We start from the raw sequence: 25835 nt of genomic DNA on the forward strand, positions 1-25835 counted from the left end.
CTTCTAGCCTTTGTTCCAAGGCCTAGTGTAGCTCTATGGTCTCAGTCCTAGTCTCCAATTCTGGCTCCCCAAAATTTCAGTCCTAGCTTGATTAGCACAAATGATACAAATGTGACACCCCTGCTCTGAAAGCTGCGAGGAAACCCTAGGGTAGACCCTCTCCAGTGGTGACTCCATCCCACACCACTCCCAACGCTGCTCTGATGCCTTTGGAGTGGGGCTGACTCCCATTTTGGATAGCCCTGTCATATGTCTAAGCCAGATTAGTTTGCCCCAAGGGAAACCCAGATCAGTGCCTGGCACACAGTGAATGCCTGTTAAGCCTTCTTCACTGAATGAATGAGAACCCAAAGTTTGGGTAGTGACTAAAGGTGGGGCAAGATGCAGAAAGAGGACCTCTGGGATCTGTGTGGGAGAACAGTGGGTTACTCTTAGGTGGTCTCAGGAAAGGTAGGTGGGCCCTGAGTCAGTTCCCTGGGGCTGAGAGTCTCACCCTTTGCTGTCACAGATGCTTTTACCAATGGACTTAGGTTTTCTTCTCTTTCTCAGGCAGAAGGTGGGAGGTGGGAGGCAAAGTGATCCCAATTTAGCCTCTCTGAAATTCCTGACGCCATCAGAGGACTCCTTGCCTAAGACACATTACATACCAGGCCAATTCCAACCTTCAGGCCTTTCCTGGCAGGACTGTCCTCTGGGTTTCCTTATCCTTTCCTTCCCATCCATGTGTCTGTCCTCATTCTGACCTTGCTGACCCTTATGGCATCTGCCTTTCCCCCCTCTCCTCATCCAAGCAACCCTCACATCCTGTGTCTCTTCTTTCCTCTATCTCTGTCCAGTGCCCGCCTCCCCTACCACCTCCACTCTGTCTCTAGCTTTTTTTGGCTGTGCTGTCTCTTCCTCCTCCTCCTCCTCCCTCCCTCCCTGACGCTGAATAATCAGGCCTGGCTGTCCTGGTTTCTGGAAATACCCGTGTGTGGGCAGTGGCTCAGGGCTGGAACAGGGAATGGATGAATGAAGGCTCCTGTGCAGCCCCAGGCCTCCAATGCAAAGATGCCAAAATCCAGGGATGTGGTCCATGTCTGTCGCCCTCTGGGGAGGGGAGGGCAGGAGGTTGATTGAGTAGTGGGGGTGGGGTGGGAGTTCAGAGGGCATGGACGCAGGACATCTCGTCTCCTAGGTCCTCCTCGTCGAAGTGTGAGAGGATGGACTCCTCATCGCTATAGAGTGAGCTGGTCCCCTGTGCCAGCAGGTCACTGGCGGCACTGTCCATCTCATCCAGCGTCAGGCGACATGCATCTGCAATCTCCTGCTTGGCCAGGGCCACAAAGCGTGGGTCTCGGGCAAACAGGCCCAGGCCCTCGGAGATGAGCACCTGGGGGCACAAGTGGGATTGGTGTTTACCGAGGGCACAGTGCGTACAAAGGGTTCAATGTGGATAAATGATGCACCCATGAGGGTATGCAAGGAAGTCAGTCGGGACAGTGGTAAGTAGAAGTGGCAGAGCAAAGGGATATCTACATGCACAACACAGAGCCTGGGGATCCCTTCTCTGTCCTTCCCCAGCTCCCACCTCCTGCCCTTGTCTCCCACAATCCCTCTGAACTCACAGCCTCCACCAAGCTGTCAGCACTGCCCCTCTTGCCATGGTTGGGGTCCGAGTGGGTTCCAGGCACATGCAGACAGGTGAAGGTGCGCAGTGGACCGCTGGATTTGCCGAGGTATCCCTCCCCCGCCGCACCCTCCTCCACCAACAACAGTGGGGCATATAGGAGCCGACCCCGCTGAGGAGGAGTTGCCCAGGAACCCTGAGCCAGAATAAACATCAGAGGGGCAGGGATTGATGGGTGGGGTGTGAGGGTCTAGGACTCACTCCTGTGCCTTTCGCCTTCCCCCAATATGGAGTCAAACTGAATGGGTGGAAATCAGACTTGAGTTTACGTAAAAGCACAGAAGACCTGGGTTTAAATGTCAGCCCTGCCACTTAGTAGCTGTATGATCTTGGATAAACCTCTCTGGCTTCAGTTTCCTTGTCTGTACACTGGGGATAACAATAGTACCTACCCACAAGTACAGTGAGGATTGTGTGCATGCATTCACATATGCCCCGTTCTTCTGAAAGGCCTGACATGTAGTGTGTTTGAGAATTTTAGCCTATGCTGCCCCCACATCTCCAGACCTCAGCACCTCCTCCCCCACCTCACCTGAGCCCTGCCAGGCCCTGAGTTTCGTCCAGGATGATAGGTGCCTGGGATGGGTAAATCTTCACAACTGCCCTGGCGCTGCAGACACTGGATGGTAAAGGAGGGCTTCTGACCTGAGGGCCGTGGGTAGTGGGGACAGAGAGCAATGTCAGTGCCTCCCCACCTCTTTGTCCTGCTGTCCCTTGGGGGGCCCTCGGGCCCATCCTTGCTCTCACCTGCAGGTGTGGGGGGCAGCAGACGGCGGCGTGGTGCATGGTGCCCTTCTGCATATCTCTGGGTTCTGTGAGGTGGCAAAAGGACTGGGCGTGGGGTAGTCCCTGCCTGCTCATCTACGTAGGAGAGCCTATGTGGGAAGGTGGGCCTGTGGTGAACTCGTTCTGGGCCTGGGAAATGGGTCACCAACAGTTTGCCCCAACCCCAGCCTGTGGGCTCATCCCATGTGACACGGCCAGTGTACCTGTCAGGAACTTCCTCTTCCTTGTCCTGCTTGTCTTGCCCTTTGGTTTCCTTGGGCTGAGAACTTCCTTCTTCTGGGATGGTGAAAATGAGAGCCCCAGAACCTCTCCTGGGGAAATCAAGGCACATTAGGCAGACCAGATCCCGCAGTAGGTGGCCCTAGGCCTCTGGCTCCTCATTCCATGCCCCAGCCCCTACAGAAACACTGGGCTTTCCGATTGTTTTTATTGGGGAAAAGTCACATAACATAAAATTAACTATTAATCATTTTAAAGTGAACATTGGCTTTCTTTTAATAGATATTTGTCTCATTAGAAAGACCTAAAGTTTCAAAAAAGTCAAAGTGAGCCTATTGAAGAGGCAGCTTCAACACAAGATCAGGGCGTGTGTGTGTGTTGGGAGGAGCCTGTGAAAGCTCAGCACTGGACATGCATGAGCTTGTTTCATCCTTTCTTTGTCCCCAACCTCATGAAGGAAGTGCTATTATCATCCCCCTTTACAGGTGAAGAAATTGAGGCGCATAGAAACTAAGTGACTAGCTTAAGGTCACTTAGCAAACAGCAGAGTCAGGATTTGAACATAGCCCCTTTCAGTTCCACATCATGTACTTTTTGCATTAAACCTTTGTGTTGTCTTTCTCATATGAATCTCTTATTACCCTCTATTACCACCTGAGCCTTTGAAATACCTCCACCCTTCCCACATTTCCACTCGAAGGCCTCTAGGCCCTCCTCCCATGCCTCCTGAATTACCCCCACCCAGTGTCTGATCCCTGCCTTCCCTCACAATCTTCCCCCCAATGGTGGACCAGTCAGTACCTGTGGGCGTGGGACCCAGCCTGGGGCAGGCTGGGCTGCCTGGGGTTGGAAGCCCCCCCATCATCATCACTGGGCTCAAGGGAGAGTGAATCTGGGAGTCTGTGCCCAAGAGGCAGAGACACAGAAATACTGGAACCCCGGCGAGATGGGGGCTGGGTATCCATCACGGCCTGTGGAGAGTTGCAGGACTGTGTTGCAACGGCATTATAGCTATTTGGTTATTTAGTGCGTCTCCTCCACTGGTCTGTGAGCTCCCCAGGGGCTGACTCTGGGTCTTACCCTCCAATAGCCAATGGTGGCAGGTACCAAATAAATATTTTTCTAATGCAGAGGGGGCTTCTCGGGGGGCTTTCCCCAGAGGCAGTGTCAAAGTCACTCAGAGGTTTGAAGGAGTACTTTACAGTCAAGAATTCCTGGGAGAGTGAAAACTTGTCCTCACTTTATTCGTTTCTGAGTCCTTCTCATCTTCCTCCTCCTCTCCCTCCTGCCCCTCTTCTTCCTCCTCTTCTGTGTCACAGGTGAGGGCCTGCCGGATCTCAGGACCCAAATTCTGCAGGCTCCTCAGACCAGCCTGTGGGGGTGGGAAAATGGGAAAAACAGGAAAGCCTGCAATGCAATCCCTGATGTGCCTGTTTCCCATGCAGGGCTGTGGGTGGGGGAAGGTGTCTCTCAGTCACTCCGACCATCTATGGGGCCTGAGGCCTCAGTTTCCTCATCTGTGACATGGGTTTCATGAAATCAACACGGAGGTCAGTTTCAGCCACATGCTTCCACATACCCACCCATACCAGGCCGCCCCCAAGACCTGAAGGGCAGAGGAGGTGCTTGAAGGGGCCTCGTTCCCTAGCATCCCTTTTTCTTTCCTCCGCCGGAATTTGCGGAAATAGTCCTGGATCAGAAACGTGGCGTAGAATTTGCCCACGGTGACCTCCTCCTCTGGGGGTCAGGGAAAGAAGGCAAGTTACACAGTGGGCTTCTGTCTTCCCCGCCTTCCTACCCAGCAGCATGGACTCCCCCTGGCATCCAGGCCAGCTCTGCTTTCCTGGCAGAGAGCAAACATTTGACACTCAGCGGTGGGAATAGCTCACCGTCTGGTGGGGGGATGACCTCATCTAGCAGCTTCTGCTTCATCCGCTTCCAGATCTTTTTGATGACAATCCGCAGCTCCTGGTTGGCCTGCTCCAGGTTCCCTGCGTTGGAGGAGGATCTGGGGCGTGAGCCAATAGGAAAAACTTTCGCAGCTGCCCCCTCACTGTTGGAGGGGGCTTCACAGGCTCATATCGAAGCTGCACACCACCCAATTGGACAGGGGGTAAATAGGCCTGGAGAAGCCAAAGTCACCAATTTCGAGGTTCAGAGCTATGAGTGGGGCACAGTCGATGAATTTGCTCCTTGCTCCCTCCCCAGGGGCCCTTCTGCTCCTGATCCCTCCCCCACACCTTCTGTCTTGATCTTCAGAGATGTCCGGACCAGGGCAAAGAGAGTGGCGTTGAATGTCACTGTCCCATCTGAGTTGAGGGGCATGTTCATTGCCACAAGTCTCTGCGAACACCAGAGACATGAAACCCACTCTGGGAAAATGCCAGGTATTCAGGCACGAATGCCCAGGGCAGAAACCTTTGAGGATGTGGTCAAACACCCCTCCCCACCCAAGGCAGTCCCTGCCCACCCCAGCCATGTGGTGGATAGCCCTCTCAGAGGTCTGGGGGGTGGCTAGGTGCGCCGACCTTGCAGGCCACTCGGTGTGGGCACAGCTTCCCGAATCCCAGGGGGGGCTGGATACGTCTCAGCAGGGCAACCACATCCAGGTGCTTAATGCGGCCCCTGGGGCAGGTGGGGAGATAGCACTGGATTGGCAATGCCCCCTCTAGCTTTTTCTCAAGGCCCCACCGACTCATCACAAGCCCCCCCCACCACCACCCCAGAGCCTGCCATGGAAGAACTGGGAGGCAATAGGAGAAGGAAGAGGACAGGTGCAGTGGAAACCTTGAGACATCTACTGAGTGGGTAATGGGATGCAGAAATCAGAGGTTCTAGGGCTAGGGGACTGTGAGGGCAGTGCATTGTCCCCAGGATTCCAGGTAAGGGGTTAGAGGGCATACTTGGCCCCAGGGTCATATTCAGACCAGATCCTCTTGAATTCATCCAGGTGATGGGGGCCCAGGATGGACCAGTCTCTGGTTAGATAATCGAAGTTGTCCATGATCACGGCCACAAAGAGATTTATGATCTGTGGGCCAGTGAGCAGGGCGGGGGTTAGGCAAAGGGCAGAACAGTGCTGTGGGGAGTTGCTGGGATGCTGGGGTAAGCTTATATGGCCACTGATTCACAAGTCTCTGGATTGATCTTGTGATCAGGTCATCTCTTTCACCCACTCTGAAGATCTGAGCCACCCCCTCATTTAGTCATTCCCTGGTCCCCTCAGGGCCAGCCCCTGTGGCAGTGGTGGTGGTTGTGGATAAACAGTCCTCACCAAGAAGGCACAAAGCATGAAGAAGCTGATAAAATAGGCGATGGCAAAATTGCTGCCGCAGGTAAACTCCTCGCCTGGGCCAAAGTCGGACTCAGGGTCACATCGATTCCCGGGAAGGCTGGCAAGCATTATCTCCTGCCATGCCTCACCGGTGGCACACCTGAGGGGTGACACAGGGGTAGCATCCTGGAGGGGAGGCTATGAAGTCATGGCAAGTGGAGTTGGAGGTGTCTGGGGGGATGAGGAGATGACCCACTTCTCACCAGAGGCTACATCTGGCACAGACAGCATTTCAATATTTTAACAGCTAGCGTGGCCATGTTGATGACGGTCATGTTTATATCTTACAGATGAGGTGCTGAGGCCTAACAAGGGGATGAATGGCTGAGACTAGAATATTCTAACAGACCTCTCAGATCACAGCTAGAAAAGATCTCAGGCTATATGGAACCCTATGCTACCCCGTTATTTCCATAGCCCAGACAGTCTGGGGCCCAGAGAGAGTGTGTGCCATACCCATTTCCATACCAGCATTTCATGGGCATACTGGGAAACAAGGTGGCAGGGAAGAGGGTAGATGCTACCTGAACAGAAGCAGCACAGCCTGTGGAAATGTCTGGAAGTTGTTATTTCGGTTGATCTGTGTGCCATCCTGAAGAGCCACCTTGCCAAACATCTGTGGGCACATAGAGGCTGTGTCAGTGGGGTGAACCCATGCTCCCACATGTTCCCATCCATTTCACACCTCCTAATATCCAAAGGATCTTCATGATCCTGAGAAACAGGGTTGGTCACTGCTGATCCATTTCACAGATGTGTCGATCGACCCAGGGTCATCCAGCTTGTCTGTCTTTCTACCCACTACCCCCACTTTGTGAGGCCATTCCTACCCAATCCCCCCAGCAGAGGGGTGCCTAAGGGAGGCTCCCTAGGGTCCCCACTTGCCTGCATGCCAATGACTGCATAGATGAAGAATATCATTGCGATGAGAAGAGCCACATAGGGCAAGGCCTATAAGGGTGGGGGGAATAGATGCTCAGGTCCAGGTCGAGAATTATAAGCCCCAGAATGCACTGCTCCTCCTGGCCTTGGCCTATTGGGAGATGGAGTCCATCCTCAAATTGCCCAGGACTATTATGTCTCCCAAGTGTGGACATATTAAATAGAATAGAGTAAGGTCAGTGAGGCCAGAGGCATGATGGGAATTGAGAGTCCAGAAAAGAGAGAAAACTGAAAATGGAAATTTGGAAATCGGTATGGCATGCTGGGAGATGTAGTTCTGGGGGTGCTAAAAGGGCAGGCTGAGAGGTGTGGGGTAGGGGTGAGGTGTGGTCAAATGGATGGGGGGGTTACCTGGAAGGACTTGATGAACGTCCAGAGCAAAGTGCGGATCCCTTCTCCCTTACTGAGAAGCTTGACCAGTCGCATGACTCGGAAGAGGCGAAAGAAGGTGATAGAAATGCGAGAGCTGTCCTCAGAGCTCTGGGGTTGGGGGTGCAGTGGGGATGCTCAGTTCACCTTTGCCCCAATGACCTCCCTGTCTCATTCCTTGGCCCTCCCAGCCCCAAAACCCTTAGCACTCAGGACCCAGGGGGGTCAAGGAACATTTCTAAGGACTCTTGGGAAGAAAGGGGGGATGGAAAAAGAAGCAGAGGGTCCCCATTGTGTGGGTGGGGCCTACCTCACCAAGGTGGCCACCATTCTGGAGGGAGATATAACCAAGAGAGAGGTGATAGGGGAGATGATAAGATCACAGGCCCAAATGAGCAAGGGGAGAAGTGGAGCAGATATAGGGGATGATGGTAGGATCACCATGCCAGGGACAATGGATCAAGGAGGTTGTAGAAAAGGGTGGTAATGGGGTGGAAGGGAGAGGAGAGGGTAATGGAGGCAAAGGAGGAGAAACATTGAAGCCAATGGAGGAAATGATGGAGCCAGTGGAGTTGTGGGGATGATGGAGATGAGAGAACATACAGAGGAACCAATGGAGACACCAATGATGGAGATATGGAAACAGCAGCATTGTCAGTCGAGGTGACAGAACCATGTAGTACCCAATGGAAGAGACGATGGAGCCAATGGTATAGTCAGTGGTGATGACAGCCACAAAAGAGCCGGTGTCAGAGATGATGGAGTTGGTGGAGGAAACGGAGCCAATGCAGTAGTCAGGAGTGATGGAGCCAAAGCAGGAGTCAGTGAAGGCAGTGGAGCCAATGGAGGGGACGTAGAAACAATGAAAGAGGTAACAGAAATAACTGGAGAGGCATTTTAGGAGTTGGTGGAGCCAGTGGATAGGTTGTAAAATGGAATGAGGAAGCTGGTACAGGGCGACTTTGGCTGAGCCCAACAGGGACTGAGAAGAGCTAGAGCTAGAATGAGTCTCCAGGAGTGGGGAGGATGAGGGTGTAAGCCCTGGGATAGAGGTGGGGGAAGGGGTGTAGGGGGAGAATGAATTTGCAGAGAGGCCAGTACTCACATTGACTTCGGTGACTGCAATGTCCACTACGCTGCCCACCACAATAAGAGCGTCAAATGTGTTCCAGGCATCGGTAAAGTAATGCTGTAGGCAGAAGGAAAGCAGTGCCCTGTCTTCCCCGAACTAGCAAGCCAGGGTAGAGGGCTGGTAGTGGTAGGAGGCTTTGGGGAGGCAGGGCCTGGCTTGGACTCCACGATGGGCCTGCACCCGAATCCCTCTCACTCCCTAGTCTCATGACTCTCTGGTTGCTGCCCCTCTGAGAGCTCTGCAATGTGCTCCATCCCCGAGGAAGTCGCCTACTGGGGGTGGGTCTAGGGCTGGGGGGCACCTTGGGTTTGAATGCGATGATTTTGAGCACCATCTCAATAGTGAAGAGGCCAGTGAAGACCATGTTGAGGATGTCCATGGCGTAGTTGAAGGGAGCAGTCTGTTCATAGTGCTGGGGGAGAGAATCAGGAGGGGACAGAGCCTAAGGCAGAGACCCCCTACCCCCAACCAAATATTCCCTGGCCTGGGCTGAGGTGAGTCGGGGGATGTGATAGCACTATGGGTTGGCCACATCTCTTGCACTGTCTTCCTCCCGTTATGGATACTGGAAAGTCTGGTTCCTGATTCCTAGCTTTCCTTGCAGCTAGGCAAGGCCAGTTCAGACTGAGACATAAACATAAGTCTGCTGCTGGTTGGCAGCTTCTGTGAAAAATATTTTGCTTTCCCAAAAAAGGCTCAAATGAGGAAAGGCCCCTGGTGCCTCCTTTTCCTCCCTCCTTTCTCCCTCCTTTTCCTGCCTTGAATGTGATTTTGATGCCTGGAGCTGTGGCAGCCATCTTGTGACCATGAAGCAACGACCATGAGAATGAAAGCCAACTTGCTAAAGATGGTGAAGCAGAAAGACAGACAGAGCCTGGGTCCCTGATGAGCTGTGAGCAAACAGCCTACCTCTGCCCTTCTCATGATGTGGGGTAATTACCACAGTTCACTGATTCCAAGATGCACATCTTTTTACATTTTAGAACCTCTTAAATTGGTGTGTGTGCATTTTATAATCCATGGCAACTTACAATGGCCACTGGCCATTTTTTTTTCACATTCTTTTTTTTCTTTCTTTTTTTAAGTTCAGACGCTTGCCAAATCTGTATGATTTTTTTTCACATCCTTACATCTCTGAAATTAGGATGCAATTTACAATTATTGGCCTTAACTTTGAAGAAATGGGGTAAAGGTCTTAATAGTGTAAGTCTCTGTCAATTGGGGGGCTTTGTTACTGGCAGCCTCAAGTGTTCCTAATGGTTCCTAAGGGATCATGTGGAAAGAAGCGGGTCAGGTGTCTGGCAGGGGGCAGGGTCGGGTGCTCTGACCTGCATGGCTAGAGCAACTGTGTTGAGCAGGATGAGCAGGAACATGAGGTACTCGAAGGCAGCAGAGTTCACAGTGGCCCACACGCGATACTGATGCGGGTTCTTGGGGATGTAGCGGCGGAGTGGTTGTGCCTTGAGGGCATACTCCACACACTGGCGCTGCGTATCAGTGCAGGGCATGAGTGAGCAGTGTAGTCCTGAGGCAAGGGGGTAGGGTTGGTGGCCATAGGTAGGGGTTGGGGATCAGAGGTCACCTGGTTCTTGTCTAGCTCACAGTTTTGATACTCTTGCTCTCCCTGGGCACGGAAGGTGATGATAACGAAGCCTACGAAGATGTTCATCATGAAGAATGCAATGATGATGATGTAGACAATGAAGAACACTGAGATCTCCACGTGGTAATTATAGATGGGGCCCTTGTCCTCTGCGTTTGCATCGATGGCCTTGTATAGCAGCCTGTGAGAGTCAGTGAGGGGTGGAAGTAGGGGCAGATGAAGGAATATCCCAGCCCACTCAGACCTGCCCCCAGACCACTTATCACAGACACTCCAGAATCTCCTGTCTGGCGCCCTGAAGACCCCTAAATCTCCTGATCTAATCACCTGGGACCTCCATAATACTCCAAGAGACCCCCACCAGGCCCTCAAAAAGTCCCAAATGCCCTGTCTCAGCCCCCCAAGAGATCCAGAGACCCCCTTACAGCTCTCCACAGAATCCCCCTCCAGGCCTTCAAAGAAAGACTCTGAAAGCCCCTGAGTTCCCGCAGACCTCCAAATTTCCTTCTCGAAATACCTGGAGACCCCCATGCAGCTCCCCAGAACTTCCCCATAAATTCTCAAAGATCGGTAAATCCCTCATTCCATCAACTTGAATCCCCTGCTCCACCCCCCAGAGCTCTCCAACTAGTAACCCCCAAAGACCTGGACAGCTCTCTGACACACCCACCAGTCTCCAGGGAACCTTATCTGGTCTCGAGAGACTTTCATCACATCTCCAAGGTACCCTTCCATTCACTGCCAGGAGATCCTAACCCAACCCCCCAGTGACCCCTGCCAAGTCCCCTGCCATCCTCGGAGGCCTGCCCCTTACGCAGGCCAGCCTTCGAAGGTGGAGACAGTGAACAGGGCCATCATGGCTGAAAGGACATTGTCAAAGTTGAAATCGCTGTTGACCCAGAGCCGCTCCCGGACCAGGGGCCGTGACACATCTCCATCGGGGTAGACCAGGAAGGAGCCCCTAGGAATGTTGCAGACAGGCTCAGTGGGTGAGGGGAGCTGGGAAGCTGGGGAAAGGGGTCTGAGGTCTCTATCGTGGAGGCAGGAGGGCACTGCAGTGGAGCTAGAAAGCCAGGGTTTAAATCCTGCCCCTCCATTTCCTGGCTGGGTGACCTTGTGTATTTAACCCCTTTGTGCTTCCGTTCCTCCCACCCCCATGAAATAAGGAGAATAACTGAATTTATTTTCTGGCTTGTCACAACGATTAAATGAGTCAATAAATGAGACTAGTGTCTGGCACATAGGTGGCACCATATAATCATCACCATCATCATCATCATCATCATCATTGCCAGCCAAGAAAAAGTAATACTAATAATAGCCAAAATGTTTTTTGAGTCAGAGTCTCACTCTGTTGCCCAGACTAGAGTGCCATGGCATCAGCCTAGCTCACAGCAACCTCAAACTTCTGCCTCAGCCTCCTGAGTAGCTGGGACTATAGGCATGCGCCACCATGCCCGGCTAATTTTTTGTGTATATATTTTTAGTTGGTCAATTCATTTGTTTCTATGTTTTAGTAGAGATGGCATCTTGCTCTTGCTCAGGCTGGTTTTGAACTCCTGACCTTGAGTGATGCTCCTGCCTCGGCCTCCCAGAGTGCTAGGATTACAGGCGTGAGCCACCGCACACGGCCAATAATAGCCAACATTTATTAGCATTAACTATACACCAGGTACTGTGCTAGCTAGGCTTCCCATGTAGTATGTTTACAATGTACTTGTACATAGTATTAATACATTTCCATGTAGTAACTCATTTACTCTTCATGACAACCTTATGAGATAGGCATTGTTTATCTCCATTTTTCACTTGAGTGAAACGGGACTCAGTAAGGCTAAGAAATGTATCCAAGTGTCATGCAGTGGATCGGAACCAGGAATGTCGGACTTCACAGCCCATGCTTTAAACTACTGCACTCTACAGGCTCAGGGTGGAAGCCAGAGACTTGAAGGCGGGTGCGGGGATTGCTGGGGCTATGGAGTGGAATGCAAGTAACTCTGGAGAATGTGGAGAGGGGTTTGGGGGAGGTTTTGGGGGACCTCTGAGGTCTTATTGAGATCTGAGGGCCTCTGCAGTTCTTGGGAGAGTTCTGGGGGTATATCTTGGGGCCTTGGTGAGATCTAGGGGCTCCACAGCCTTTGCGAGAGGTCCTGAGCTCTGTGGAGGGCAGGGTCTCAGGCACTCACTTGCATTCTTGTGGGGTGTGTTTGGCCTCATCAGTGCAACTGTAGAATTTCCCCTGTAGGGAGGACATCTGTCAAGCAAGTTCACTCTTCACCCCCCCCCGACACAGACCCTTGCCTGGGCTTTCCTCCAGTGTTACACCCACCTTGAAGAGCTGTACACCGATGCAGGCGAACATGAACTGCAGGAGTGTGGTGACAATCATGATGTTCCCAATGGTCCGGATGGCCACAAACACACACTGCACCACGTGCTACGGGCACCCATGCATATAGCTAATGGACACTGCAGGCCATGGTGGCCACCGAGCAAGGATTCTGGTCATGGAGGCAGCTCAAGGACTTGGGCCGGGGACATGTGGTCACAGGTCAGGATGTGTGGTTAGGGACATATGGTCAAGAGCCAGTGATATGGACCAGGGACATGGGGCACCACCCAGGAATAAGGGCTTGCCAGGCAGGGATATTTCAGGGACCTGGATCAGAGAAATGTGGCCACTGGTAAGGAGCATATGGTCACTTGCAAGGAACATGGGTCAGGCCACATGGCCAGTGGTCAGGGCCGTGTGTTTACACGTTGGGTCCTGGCAGCGTGGTCATGCAAACTGACCATTTGCATCAGTGCAAATGGTCAGTTTGTTTAGTGATCCTGGCCCCAGAGGCAGGGTAGGGCCTGTGCCCTGTGGGTTTGGGAGAGTGGGGTTACCTTGAGTCCTTTGGCCCTGTTGATGGCTCGGAGGGGCCGCAGTACTCGGAGTACTCGCAGAATCTTCACCACCGAGATGGCGCTGGAGCTGGGGAGGGCACAGTCCTCAGGTGCTGGCCTGGGGCTGGGGCCCCAGTTGTGGGTGGAATGGGGTGGGTTGGTAGGTCACTCACTGGATGCCGAAGGAGATGAGGGACACGCTGACCACCAGCAGATCCAACAGATTGAACCAGCTACGGCAGAAGGAGCCGCGGTGCAGGAAGGCCCCGAATACTGTCATCTGGGGACAGGAGGATGTCAGGCTAGTCTCTAGACCTGGGGATGGTGGGGTGGGAGGGGGATGGGGACCAGAGAGGTGGGCTGTGGAGGCAGGTGAGGAGTGTGCTGGGGCAACTGAGGGTATGATTGGGGGCCCATTAATCACCTTTAGTAGAATCTCCACAGTGAAAATGGAGGTGAAGGCATAATCGAAGTACCCCAGAATCTGAGGAGTAAGAAAGAGGGAAAGCCACTGAGTCATGAGTGAAGGGGATCCTAGGTGTGTGCATGTGTGCACATGCATGTGTACCTCTCCATGTGTGTTTTGCTCTCCCTCCCTCCCTTCTTCCCTCCCTCCTTTTCCTCTATCCCTCCCCCCCCCCAAACTTCTCACTATCCTCAAGGACTTCTGCACAAGTCAAAAGGCTTGGCCATCCGAAAGGCTAGGGCTCAAATTTGTACTCCTTTACCTCTACCCAACACCATGGGAGCCCTTGGCCTGCTTAACCTCTCTGAGCACAGCTTCCTCCTGGGTTAGATGCTGATCTGCTCCGTGGCGCTCCCCCGTGTGCTGCACACACAGTAAGGGCTGGCACTGCAGTCTCTGTCATTACTAAGCCACTCTTGGCCCATCTGGGGTTCTACTCCCTGTCTCCACCCTGCCCCAGCTTGTGCCACTAGGATGCCTATGGGAGTGTCCCCTCCCAGCCCCTAGCTCCCAGCTAAGGGGGCTCACATGGTTTCGGAAGGAGTGGGCCCGGATGGGGTCCTCAGCAGCCAGGGACACACTGCTGAGGATGATGAACACCAGGATAAGGTTGGTGAAGATGTGGTGATGGATGAGGGTGTGGCAGGCCTTCCTCAGCCTGGGGAGAGGCAGAGGCTGAAGTCAGAACCCAGGACCACAGAGTTCATTGGAGGGAACTCAAGGGACACAGCTCTGGCCCTATTGCAACAGGCCCTGTGCTCGCTTATCCCTGGCTCTGCTGCTCCACGACCCCAACCTCAGCGCCCCCTGCCCCCACCCCGGCCCCCAGCACTCACGGGTTGGTCTGGCTGAGGCAGAAGAAGGCGCTGCCCTCAGGGATGGGCACCACCTTCTCCTTGGGCACGACTTCCTGCAGGAGTTCCACATGCCCCGCACCCCCTTCCTCCTCTTCCTCTTCCTCTTCCTCCTCCTCCTCCATGCCTGGCGCCAGGAAAAGGGCAAAAGAGAAAAGTAATTGAGAAAATTGATGTAAAACACCTAGAATAGTGCTTGTCACCTGGCAAATTCTTCCCACTTCCCTGCTAGAATGTCAGCTCCTCAGGAAAGGTATTTTATTCTGTTTTCTTTTCTTTTCTTTTTTTTTTTTTTTTTTGAGACAAAGTCTCACTGTGTCACCCTTGGGTACAGTGCCGTGGCGTCAGCCTAGCTCACAGCAACCTCAAACTCCTGGGCTCAAGTGATCCTTCTGCCTCAGCCTCCTGAGTAGCTGGGACTACAGGCATGCACCACCATGCCCGGCTAATTTTTTCTATGTGTTTTTAGTTGGCCAATTAATTTCTATCTATTTTTATTAGAGACGGGGCCTCACTCTTGCTCAGGCTGGTTTTGAACTCCTGACCTTCAGCGATCCACCTGCCTTGGCCTCCCAGAGTGCTAGGATTACAGGCGTGAGCCACTGTGCCTGGCCCCAGTCTGTTTTCTTCATTGCTTTGTCCCCGTTACTTAGAACAGTGCCTGGGTCACAGTAGGAGCTCAGTAAATGTGTGTTGAATGAATGTTGTATATACACACTACTTTATAATAAAGGATCTGAGAAGGTCTGCAGTAAACCAAAACATGTTTCTCATCTTTAATCTCAATATACCCAAATGTTGCTGGCCGCAAGTCAAGCCTGTTATTTTTGGGATGATCTTGGAAAAGGCTGCTTCCTAGAAAGGAGGGTCTCAGGGGTCAGGAGCTGTCTGCCTGGACTCTGTCCCCAAGGTCCCACACCTCCTCCACCTAGCTCTGCCCACTTGCCTGCTGCTTCACTCCTTACACCCTCCTTTTCTTCTTTCTCTCCACCAGGCACCTGGGGATAGGAAGATGGGGGTCATCAGTGATGGGGCAGACACCAGGGGGTGGACGAAAGGGAGGCATAGAAAGGATGCAATAATGAGGGAACCAATAGGCAGAGGATGGAGGTTAAAGACACATGTGTGGACAGGTATCGGTGGGAGCGGAAGGTGTAGACAGTGCCCAGGCGTCGAACTCACCAGCACCCCATTCCCCTGTGGGACATCTTTCTCACTGCTCTTCTCCCTGTGTGAGGACATAGGAAGTGACTGCTGCGGATCGCAGCGGATGGGCCAGGCTGGGAGTCTCTGCAGTCAGAACAGACCTTTCTTGGGTCCCAAAGAACCTCCCTGCTTCCTCCCTCACCCTCACAATCTGTTCTAATAGCAGCCAGAGGAAGCCTGTTCAATCTTGTCCGGCACATCCCTCCTCTGCTCACAACCCTCCCATGGCTCTCCAACTCAGGGCAAAATTCACAGTCTTCGCCCTGGCTCCAAACACCCTCAGTCTGGCTCCCTATACCTCCTCCATGTGCCCTCACCTCCTACCACTCTCCTCTTCACTCACTCCATTGCAGCCTCACTGGTGTTTTTTGAAAGAGCTGAGAATATTACCACCTCAGGACCTTTGCACTTGCTGCTCCCCTGCCTTGAATACTCTTCTCCCAGATATGTGCATGGCTCATTCCCTCACTTTGTTCAGATCTCCAGTCAAATGTCATTTTGTCATAGAGACTTTCCTTGACTACCCTAACCAGAATAGCAACCTTCATTTCTCACTATCCTTTCATTTTGCTTTTGTTCTCTTCACTACATATTATTAACATTTCCTGAAATTGTATTCTATGTTCATCTTTTTGTGTTTTGCTTGCCTTCTTCAACTAGAATGTCAGCTCCATGAAGTCAAGGGCTCTATCTGCCGTGACCCCTGCTGTCTCCTCAGTGTCTAGAACAGGACCTGGCACAAAGTGGGAGCTCAACAGATGCATGTTGAATGAAGGAGGACTGGCAGGCTGTATCTGGAGCTGGAGATCACCAGGGTGACTGGAGGCATCTCTGGTGGTGTGGGAAGTGGGGGGAGTCCCAGTCAGGGATCCCAGGGAGATACTGTTTTGGGGGTGGAGCCAGACCTCACCTGCCCTTGTCCTTGGCAGTGCCTGCATCTCCACTGGCCAGGTTGTCCACAGCAATGGCAAGAAACACGTTCAACAGGATGTCTGGGGTGAGCTTAGGTTGCAAAGGATGGAGAGGCAGCCTGCCTGTGGACTGCCCAGGTCCTTCTAGCCACCTCCCACGCTACCGCCATCCAGCCGCTCAAGGCACTAAGGATACAGTTGCCACAGATGAAAAGAATGATGAAGTAGATGCACACCAACATCCCTGGGAAGAAGGGGCCACCATAGGCCATGATACCATCATACATGACCACATTCCAGTCCTCGCCTGTCAGGATCTGGGGGTGGGAGTCACTGTGAAGCTCTAGGGATCCCCTCCAACTCCAGGGTACCTCTGATCCACCCATCCCAGGGTCTCCAGGCCCCACCTGAAAGACAGTGAGGAGGGCCTGGGGGAAGGTGTCAAAGGTGCTTCGCTTGGTGTGGGTCTGGTCAAAGTTGAACTTGCCCCCAAACAGCTGCATGCCAAGCAGGGAGAAGATGATGATAAAGAGGAAGAGGAGAAGCAGCAAAGATGCTATGGATTTCATTGAATTGAGCAAGGAGGCCACCAGATTGCTCAGAGACGCCCAGTGTCTGCAGCAGAGATAGGAGGGGCAGGGTTGATGTCCTGTCCACTGGAGAGTCAGGAGACAGGGCAGGGCTCCAGCTTGGGATGCACTGGGGCAGGCTGTGTTCAAATAGGCTTTGGTGTCAGGGTTAGAAGTGATTTTGGAGTTGGGTGAGATGAGAGTAAGAAGTAGGGAAAGTTGAGGGTGACGTTAGGTTGGTGTTAGGAGTGTAATGGGAGATGAGGTCAGGATGGAGGTTAAGATGGAAGTTGATAAAGGTAGAATTGAGTTTCAGGTTGGGACTGGGCTGGGGTTGTGGTGGGGTTGTGGTATATTTGACGTTGTAGATGGAGTTGGGGATAAGGTTGTGGTTGATAGTTGGGATGGAGGAGGGGATGAGGATGAGATTGGGGCTGGGGATGCACACAGAGCTTCACTTGGAGATAGGGTGATGACTGGGGTGAGGGATGTGGGAGCCGTGTTTGAGGATTGAGGATGGTGTTATAGTTGGTGGTGAGTGATAGGAAGGGGCTGGGAATTGGGGACAAGGTGGGAGATGGGGTTTGGGCTCTGGGATAGGTGTTGGGGTTGTAAATGGGCTTTTTCTCATGTATGATGATGTGTGGTTGGGGATTGGGGTTAGATATGGTGTTATGGTTGGGGATTGGGGATGGCTTGGTGATGAGTATGGAGTTGAGATAAGAGATGGGGTTGGGGATAATGTTACAACAGTAGTGGAGGTTGAGGAAGGGGATGGAAATGTAGTAGACACTCTCCCAGATGGACTCTAATCTCCATGAAGGGAGAAACTTGTGTTTGCTTTGATTCCTGGTTTTTCCCTAGGGCCTGGAAGGGTACCTGGCATGCAGCAAGCACTCAGTGGATGTCTGCTAAATGAATGGTAATGCAGATGGAGTTATCATTGAAGCTGAGGTGGGGGCTGTTGAAGCTGTGTTTAGGGCCCCAGTCTCTCCCCCTCACACACCTGGTGACCTTAAAGATCCTGAGGAGGCGCACACATCGGAGAACTGAGATGCCCAGGGGCTGCATGGCTCCCACCTCCACCAAGGTGGTTTCCAGAATGCCCCCACAGACCACGAAGCAGTCAAAGCGGTTGAAGAAAGAGGAGACATAGACAGAGGGGCCCAGACCGTACAACTTTAGAAGCATCTCCACCGTGAACAGGCAGAGCAGCACTTTGTTGGCGTACTCTGTGGGGAGAGGGGAAGGAGTGACAGGGCTGGCCAGTTTCTGTGGTGACATGTGGGGAGGTAAAGGCCATGGGTGATCTGGGGTAGCTGGCATCAGGCCAGGTACTCGCTGTGGGTGGGTTGGGGTTAGGGATTAGGGTTAGTTTGTAAGTCACAGTGGGTGAGATTTTGAGGGGCCTGGAGCTGGGGTGAGAGGCAGAGTTGGGTGGGGACAAGAGCTACCCCCTGTGAGTCCAGGAAGACTCCAATTCACAGATTGAGGTGGAATCTAGGGTTTACTTGGAACTAGGGCTGGCTTGGGGGTTGGGACTTTAAGTGTGCTCAGCGCTCAGGTTAGGGCTGAGATTATGATGAATAATAAATAGGAAGACCTAACACTTACAAAGTGTTAGCTTTATGTGGGCCATGCACTGTTCTCAGCACTTTTCACTTTAACTTATTTAATCTTCTAACCACCCTACGAAGTGGATACTACTATTATCTCCATTGTGTAGATGGGGAGAACTTGTCCAGACAGTGTGGTGTTAAGAGCCTGGATTCTGGAGCCAGGCTGCCTGGGTTTTAATTATGGCTCTGAGACTCACTGGCTGAGTCCTGGGATTAGTCACTTAACCCCTCAATGCCTTGGCATTCAGTGCTCTGTGCCTTAGTATGTAATTCACATAAGGCTGTGATAAAGAGATTGAGTTAACACATGGAAAGCGCTGAGAACAGAACTTGATGCACACAGCAGGTGCTACATAAGTGTAAGCTACAAGGTGGGATGGGACAGGCCAAGGGTTCTGCATTGATCTGGGTGGAAAGGCAGTGTCTGGGGAGCTGAGGCACCCTAGAGATCTTGGATTTGAGGTTCTGGGGTGGAGGGAATAGGGGCTTGGGGCGCACCCTGGATCTGGGTGAGCCATACAGGCTGCCCATGGTGCTCCGAGGCGATGGTCAGCGTGTTGAGGAAGACGAGCAGGAGTACAGCCCAGTAGCAAGCATTGGACTTCACAGCCCGACGACAGCAAGCCCGAAGGCCCCGGTTGGCTCGGCAGAGGCGGCGGCTGGGGGGAAGGGGAGCCCACTGACTGAGATCAGGGCCTAAGCCTGCCCTGGGGGACTCAGGTGGGGGATCCCAGAAGTCATGGAGGGCTTGAAGGTGGAGGATCTCAAAATCATAGGGCCAAGGGAGTCATAACAATTTTTCCAACTCACCAGATCCTGGTTTTCATGATCTTGTTTCTGGAAAAGAGGGGTTGGGAGGTGGGTGTCACTGGGGGAAGAGGGAAGTCAGTGGCTGGGACTGGAGGTCAACAGTTGAGGCCAAAGTAAGGACTGGGGTTATGGCCTGGACTGGGTTCCTGGCTGGGTCGGGATCAAGGGCTGGGGCCCTCACAGGCAGCGTGTACAGCTGGCCAGAACCCCTTCCTCCTCATCCTCATCGCCTGGGGTCTCTGCCATCGAACCGGTGTCACTGGCTGGGAGGCTGGCTGTGGGCAGCGTGGAGATAGAGGTCAGGACCTGAAGACCTCAGGGTCCCACCTTGGCTTTCACCTCTGCCTACCCATGCCTTCCCTGGCTGTCCCCCCACACCCCTGTCCGCTGCCTGTCTGGACCCACACCATGGCTGCTGGTGGAGTGTGTGGAGCGAGTAGAGTGGCTGAACCAGTGCAGACGTCCACGCCTCCTATTGGTCAGCTCAGCCAGCTGTGGCCCTGCGGGTAGAGAGAGGACAGTTGGGGAAGACAGCCTGGGGGCAGGGTTAGTGCCATGTCTTGGGTAGGGGTGCTATTTGGAGTCTTTGTATCTGAGTCTGGGTCTTGGTTCTGTGCCCTGAGCCATAACTGGGGGCTGGGCCTGGGGTTGTTGCAGGTTGGGGTGGTTTCTAAGGAGGGCAGACCACATCTAAGACATGCAGGGAATGGGCCAGATTGGAGTTGCCTACGATGGCCAGCCCGGCCCTCTTCAGCCATAGAACCCAAGTTGCCATCTGCTGAGGGGTCCTCCATGTCCAGCTCCTCGGCATGTGTGATCCAGTCCAGGTAGCCCTGCAGGTCCTCTTCCAACTGCTGCTTCTCCCGCAGCTTCTGGAAGTCCCCTCGAGCTTTTGCTTTCTCCCTCTCCTTGGAGAACTCTCTGAGGGAGGAGGATAGATGGCTAGCTGGGGGAACCCGGTCCTCTCGCCTTCATCATTCCAGCTACGCTTAGCCTCCTAGCTGTTCTTTGAACATGCCAAGCACATTCTAGCCTCAGAGCCTTTGCACTGGCTATTCCCTTTGCTTGGGATGCTCTTCCCTCAGACACCTACATGGCCCACTCCCTTATCTATTTCACGTTTTACTCAAATAACACTTTCTCAAGAAAGTCTGTCCTTACATCCCTATTTATAATTGCAAGATATCCCCGTTCCTTTTATCTTTCCTTCCTTTCAATAGCACATATTTCACATAAAACACTACATGAATGTGTGTGCATATATATCACACACGCGTTTATTGTGTATGTTGCTATTGTCTGTCTTTCCCCATCAGAATGTAATATCTAGGAAAGCAGGGATTTTTGCCTCGTTTCATTCCTAAAACAGTGCCTACTAAGATGCTCATGATTGAATGATTGGATGAAAAGGTATTTCAGATGGGTTTTGAAGGATGTCTAGGAGTTTAGCAGGCACAAAAAAGGGGGCAGGATTTCAGAAGGAAAGAGAGAGTGTCTAGGCTCCTCACCCACTCAGGACGCCAAGCACAAGATTGAGGACGAAGAAGGACCCAAAGATGACGAGGCTTACGAAGTACACCCAGGGCAGCTCATATCCCATGGCATCCTGCATCTGGGGAGAGAGGGGAGGATATTCATCCTCCTCTCTAGGGTAAGCAGGGTACCCTCCATCCAGGGTAAGCAGACACTTCCGCGTGAGTATTGCGGAGGAAGGGCAGGTGCAGCTTCCTAGCTGTGTGCCAGCGACCACCTCACCCAATAGAGCACATCGGTCCATCCTTCCATGGTGACACACTGGAAGACCGTCAGCATTGCGAAGAAGAAGTTGTCGAAGTTGGTGATGCCGCCGTTGGGTCCTGGCCAGCGCCCGCGGCACTCAGTCTGGTTCAACGTACACACACGCCCAGATCCCGATGACGCACAGGGCGACGGGTCCTCCTCCGCCTCCGCGTCTGCTGGAAGACTGGAGCTCGGGGCTTGGAAGCAGGCCCACCCGCAGTGGCTGCTACTCTGGAGCCCCGCCCACCTAAGAAGTTCAACTCAAGGTCCTAGGTTTTTCCAAGGTAACCCCTAGCCCCACCTCTACGGCCGAACCCAGTGAGGTCCATATTCTGGACCACTGGTAAGCTGTGAGTCCCACCAACCGGATCTAGGGAATGGGACTGTAAATCCTGGGGTAGAGTCTTGTAAATAACAGTGAGGCATGAGCCTGAGGGCGGAGTCTTATGAACTTGGGAGCGTCTCTTGAAAAGAGGGTGGGGGCAAGGCTTGGGCTGGGGTCCAGATGAAGGGCCTGAGTATATGGGGCCAGTGGTGGAGGATGGAGTCTTAAGACCTTTAGGTGCAGTCCTATGATAGGGATGGGAGCTATTAGCGAGGGTTTGTAGTCCAGGACTTAGGGCAGAATCCTAGAATATAGGAGTGGGACTTGGTCATCTGGGGTTGGAGCCTAGGCCCAGGGTCGGAGTCTTGTGAATTTGAGTGGGTTTCCTTGACAACAGGAGGGGACCTAGGAGCCAGTAGAGGGTGTGTGTCCTGCCAGGGAGGGGCGGGCTGACTGACCAGATCCCAGGAAGTAGCATGTCTTGTGCATGCGTCCGAGGAACAGCTCGAGTCCGATGATGGCATAAATGATGATGACGAAGAGCACCAGCAGTGCGATGTGTAGTAGCGGTACCAGCGCCTTCATGATGGAATTGAGCACTATGTGCAAGCCTGCGGGGAGGGAGGAGCAGGCGGAAAAGGGGGCGGGGTCAGCTCAGCCCCACCCAACCCCTCACCTCAAACCCTGGGGACCAAGCCACTTACTCGGGACCCCAGACACCAGCCTCAGTGGCCGCAGCACCCGAAACGCCCTCAACGCCTTCACGTCAAAGCCCCCCGGCTTGCCCCCGGTATGCGGGGCGTCGCCAGGTCGTCCAGGGCCCTGCTCCAGTAGCACGCTGAATAGCCTGATTGGAGGGGGGGGCACGAGGCAGGGAGGCAGGAGTTAGGTCTTGGGATATCCTCCCCCCCTTTTCAGAGCACAAGTCCCTGTAACTGGAAACACAAATGGATTTTAAATATATTAATATTCTGATTCTGGCTGCCGAACAGGACGTGGGGGGCGGTGAGATCGGAAGCACTTGCTTCTCTGAGCCCTGAATTCAGCATGCCTGGGGTAGGAAGGCAAACTAGGGTGAGGTGCACCCCACAGATGCGCACCCGACCACGACGATGATGAAATCTAGTAGGTTCCAGCCATTGCGGATGTAGGCGCTGGGGTGGAGAACTAGCCCGTAGGCCACGATCTTGAGAACCGTCTCCACAGTGAAAATCACCAGGAATACGTACTCCACTTGCTCCTGGGGGCGGGGCCGGAGGCGTGGTGGGAAGTCCGGGAGTTACTTGAGGGCGGGGTTTGACGGGGCAGGGGTATGTTGGGAGGAAGGGGAAGCATAGCAGGGACCAAGGGTGGGGCAGGGCAGGGATGGGCCATCTGGGTCAGAGAGGGGTGGGGTCTGGCTGGAAGCCTTGAGGTATGGCTCTATTGGGGCCGTATCTGGCTGGGGACAGGGTGGGGTGGGACTGAAGAGGCCTTACCAGATTGTGGTTGGCAGTGTTGGAGTCGTCCTCAGGGAAGGGGATGTACACCCCCAAAGCCACGCAGTTGGCAAAGATGGTCAGCAGGATGAGGATGTCAAAGGGCCTCAGGTGGACACAGTCAAGGACCCAGGCAGAGTGGCCTTGGAACTCCCACACTCCTGTCTGAACCTCCCCATCCAATGCTGGCCCTTGACTCCAAGGTGACAGGTTCTGACATTCTCAGCTCTTGCCCTGACCAAAGCCTTGACTTTGACCCCCTGGATACCCTAACCATTCCAACTCTTGCTGTGATTCAGTCCTTGACTCTTGACTCCCTAGTGACTTTTGGCTTTTGGAACTCCCCCTCTAATCCAGTTCTTGGCCCTTGATCCCCAGTGACCTCAGCCCTCCTCCATTCTAGTACTGACCCAATCTTTGGCTCTTGGTACCTTGATGACCTTTACCCCTAAGCTCTGCCCCTGGCCTTTCAGGATGCTTCCACTCCACGATGCTGATGCAGGACCGCCGTAGAGGATTGGCCAGGGTAAGGCAGAAGAGTGCCCGGGGTGACCGCTGGGCACTGGCCATTGCCACCACCTTGTGCTTGTTGTGCTGGGTTCTTCGCCTAGGGGTCCCTAGGTCCAAAGCCCCACTGCTTTCATCCTCCATAGCTGGGGGCCCCGGGAACAGCCCCCATTTGGGACCAGGGTCTGTTCCATTGGCTGGACTGGGCTCTGGTGTGGTGTCTGTGTGGAGAAACCAAGTCAGGGAGGGACAGGATATTAGGGCAATCATGGCTGCTTCCTACCTGATCGCATCCCTCTCTTTGAAGGAAGGAGAGAAGAGCATGTAAAATTAGGGAGAGTTGGGGGTACCTGGATTAAGGATTGGGGGTAAGAGTTGGTGTTGGAATTAAGATCAGGCGTAGAGTGAAAGTTTATGGGGGATTGAAGGCGAGATTACATTTCCAAGTGAAGTAGGGTTTGGTGTTAGACTTGGGGGTTGAGTTTAAATTGCCATAGGGTGGGCAAATTTAAGGTTAAATTTGAATGGTGGATTTTTGGTTGGGTTTAAATATAGGTAAGAGTGGAGTGTGGTTGAAATTTGATTTAGGGTTAGGACTGCATATTTAAATGAGTTGGGATTAGAATTAGGATCAAGGTTAGGGTTGAAGTTGAGTTTTGAGTGGGATTTGGGTTTTGCACTGGGATTTTCAGTTAAAGGCATTCCCTTTCCTATGGTCTTATTTCAGTCTCGGAGGGGCAATAGATTGATCTGGGCAAGATCCCCAGTTTTGGAGGAAACAAACTAAATTTAAATCCTGACTCTACCACTTGGCAGCTGTGTGTTGCCTTGGGCAAATTAGGTAATCTCTTTGAGCCTCAATTTCCTTGTCTGTATAATGAGGATGACAATAAGAGTACCTAAATTATAGGGGTATTGTGAAGATTCAATCAGTTCAGCATTCAAAAGAATGCCTGGCACATAGTATTATTCCTATTTTGCAGATGAGAAAATTGAAGCAAAAAGGTTAAGTGACTTGATGAAGTGGCTGAATTAGAAGTCAAACCCAGGCAGCCTGATTTCAGAGCCCTCACAGCTTACTACCTATGTCAAGTATGTGTTCTTTCTATATATATTTTTTTGTTTTGTTTTTTTAAAGGGTCTGTGCACTTTCTGGAAAGTCAGAGAGCACACTCACTAACAGTATTGACATCCTGGGGTTGAGGTTGAGGTTAGGTGACTTTAGAGCTCATGGTAAGGTCTGTATCCAGGTTGGGATTTGGACTCTAAAAGGGGTTTGCCTTCTGTTTGGTAGTATTTTTGTTAGGATTCAGATTGGGGCTAGCTTTGGCCATTGGGTTGGGGTGGGTGTTAGGATTGGGGTCAGGGCCAGAATTGAGGTTGGGTTTTCCTTGGGAACCACGGCCATGGATGGGGCTGGGAGGCCATAAGGGGCAATATTTGGGTCAGGCAGAGCATCATCGGCTCAGGTGGTGGAGAGGCCGTGTTTGAGGCTGGCTGGGATAGGAACAGGGTGATATGATTCTGCCCCCCTGGAGACCAGGATCCAGGTGGACAGTGGGTGGGTCAGAGGGGCTGAGCGGGGAGCAGAGCCCAGGCTTGCTCCAGGGGTCTACAAGGGTGGAAGGCTGTTCTCACCTTTCTTGCCTTCAGATTCCGACATCCTCCTTTGGAGACTGAAGGGCCATCTGCACACAGCCCCCTCCCTTCCCCCAGCTTTGGAGGGATTAAGGTCAGAGGGCGGAGCAATAACAGGGTCAGGTGAGCAGGGCACAAATGAGATGTTTGTGGGCCAGTGCCTGGCAACAGAAAAGGCACTGATTAAATGTTTACCAAATATATACCTGCACCAAACAGTCAGAAACTAAAATAATAAAAAAGATGTCATTTTCCAATAGTACCTGAATTTTGAAGTATGTAGGAAAAGCCTAACATATGTGCAATATCTCCAAGGAAAAAAATGATAAAATATCATCAAATATTAACAAGGAGTAAGTAAATAGAGAAATATATAACAGTATACTAATTGAAATATTCAATGTTGTGAAGATGTCATTTCTTCCCAAAGTGACTTAGAGATCCAATGCAATCCCAAATAAAATTCCAAAAGCTTTTTTTTCTGTGGAATTTGACAAACTCATTCTAAAATGTATATCAATGTACAAAGGAAACCCTAGAAAAGCCAAAATACTTTGAAAAAGAACAAGATGGGAGGATCTGCTGTATCTGATGTCAAGGCTTGTTATAAAGCTACGGTAATTAAAAACAGAAACTGAGCCACATATAGGTACACTTTATTTATGAGAAACATTGGGGCTAAGTAGTGGAGACAGAATAGGCCTTTCAATAACTGATGGTTACATAGATG

The 25835-nt window shown here is 52.4% G+C and overlaps 1 protein-coding gene across 2 annotated transcripts; it reads right to left on the bottom strand.

Moving 5' to 3' along the window:
• Positions 1-1141: 1141 nt before the first annotated feature.
• Positions 1142-25176, bottom strand: CACNA1F (calcium voltage-gated channel subunit alpha1 F). Of its 2 annotated transcripts, none has more exons than XM_012738180.3 (48): positions 25106-25176; positions 23439-23688; positions 22961-23066; positions 22583-22722; positions 22187-22329; positions 21941-22093; positions 21134-21330; positions 20887-20990; positions 20142-20299; positions 19786-19878; positions 19560-19653; positions 19379-19405; positions 19067-19227; positions 17956-18181; positions 16788-16995; positions 16577-16697; positions 16380-16461; positions 15446-15491; positions 15192-15261; positions 14246-14390; positions 13938-14067; positions 13368-13427; positions 13117-13223; positions 12944-13031; positions 12384-12491; positions 12241-12293; positions 10869-11015; positions 10034-10235; positions 9780-9938; positions 8753-8863; positions 8425-8508; positions 7630-7650; positions 7302-7430; positions 6894-6959; positions 6533-6624; positions 5949-6108; positions 5578-5705; positions 5203-5299; positions 4915-5017; positions 4564-4665; positions 4281-4411; positions 3915-4046; positions 3476-3645; positions 2659-2766; positions 2417-2544; positions 2202-2314; positions 1608-1805; positions 1142-1372 (listed from the first exon to the last, which is right to left on the bottom strand). In XM_012738180.3, exons 1-48 carry the CDS (start codon positions 25128-25130, stop codon positions 1142-1144), a joined length of 5907 nt encoding a protein of 1968 aa, XP_012593634.1. In that variant the 5' UTR covers positions 25131-25176. The 2 variants fall into 2 exon arrangements, with proteins under 2 accessions (XP_012593634.1, XP_012593633.1); XM_012738179.3 differs by having other exon boundaries at positions 20109-20299.
• Positions 25177-25835: the final 659 nt, after the last annotated feature.

Source organism: Microcebus murinus, chromosome X (genome assembly GCF_040939455.1).
Source record: "Microcebus murinus isolate Inina chromosome X, M.murinus_Inina_mat1.0, whole genome shotgun sequence".
NCBI lineage: Eukaryota > Metazoa > Chordata > Mammalia > Primates > Cheirogaleidae > Microcebus > Microcebus murinus.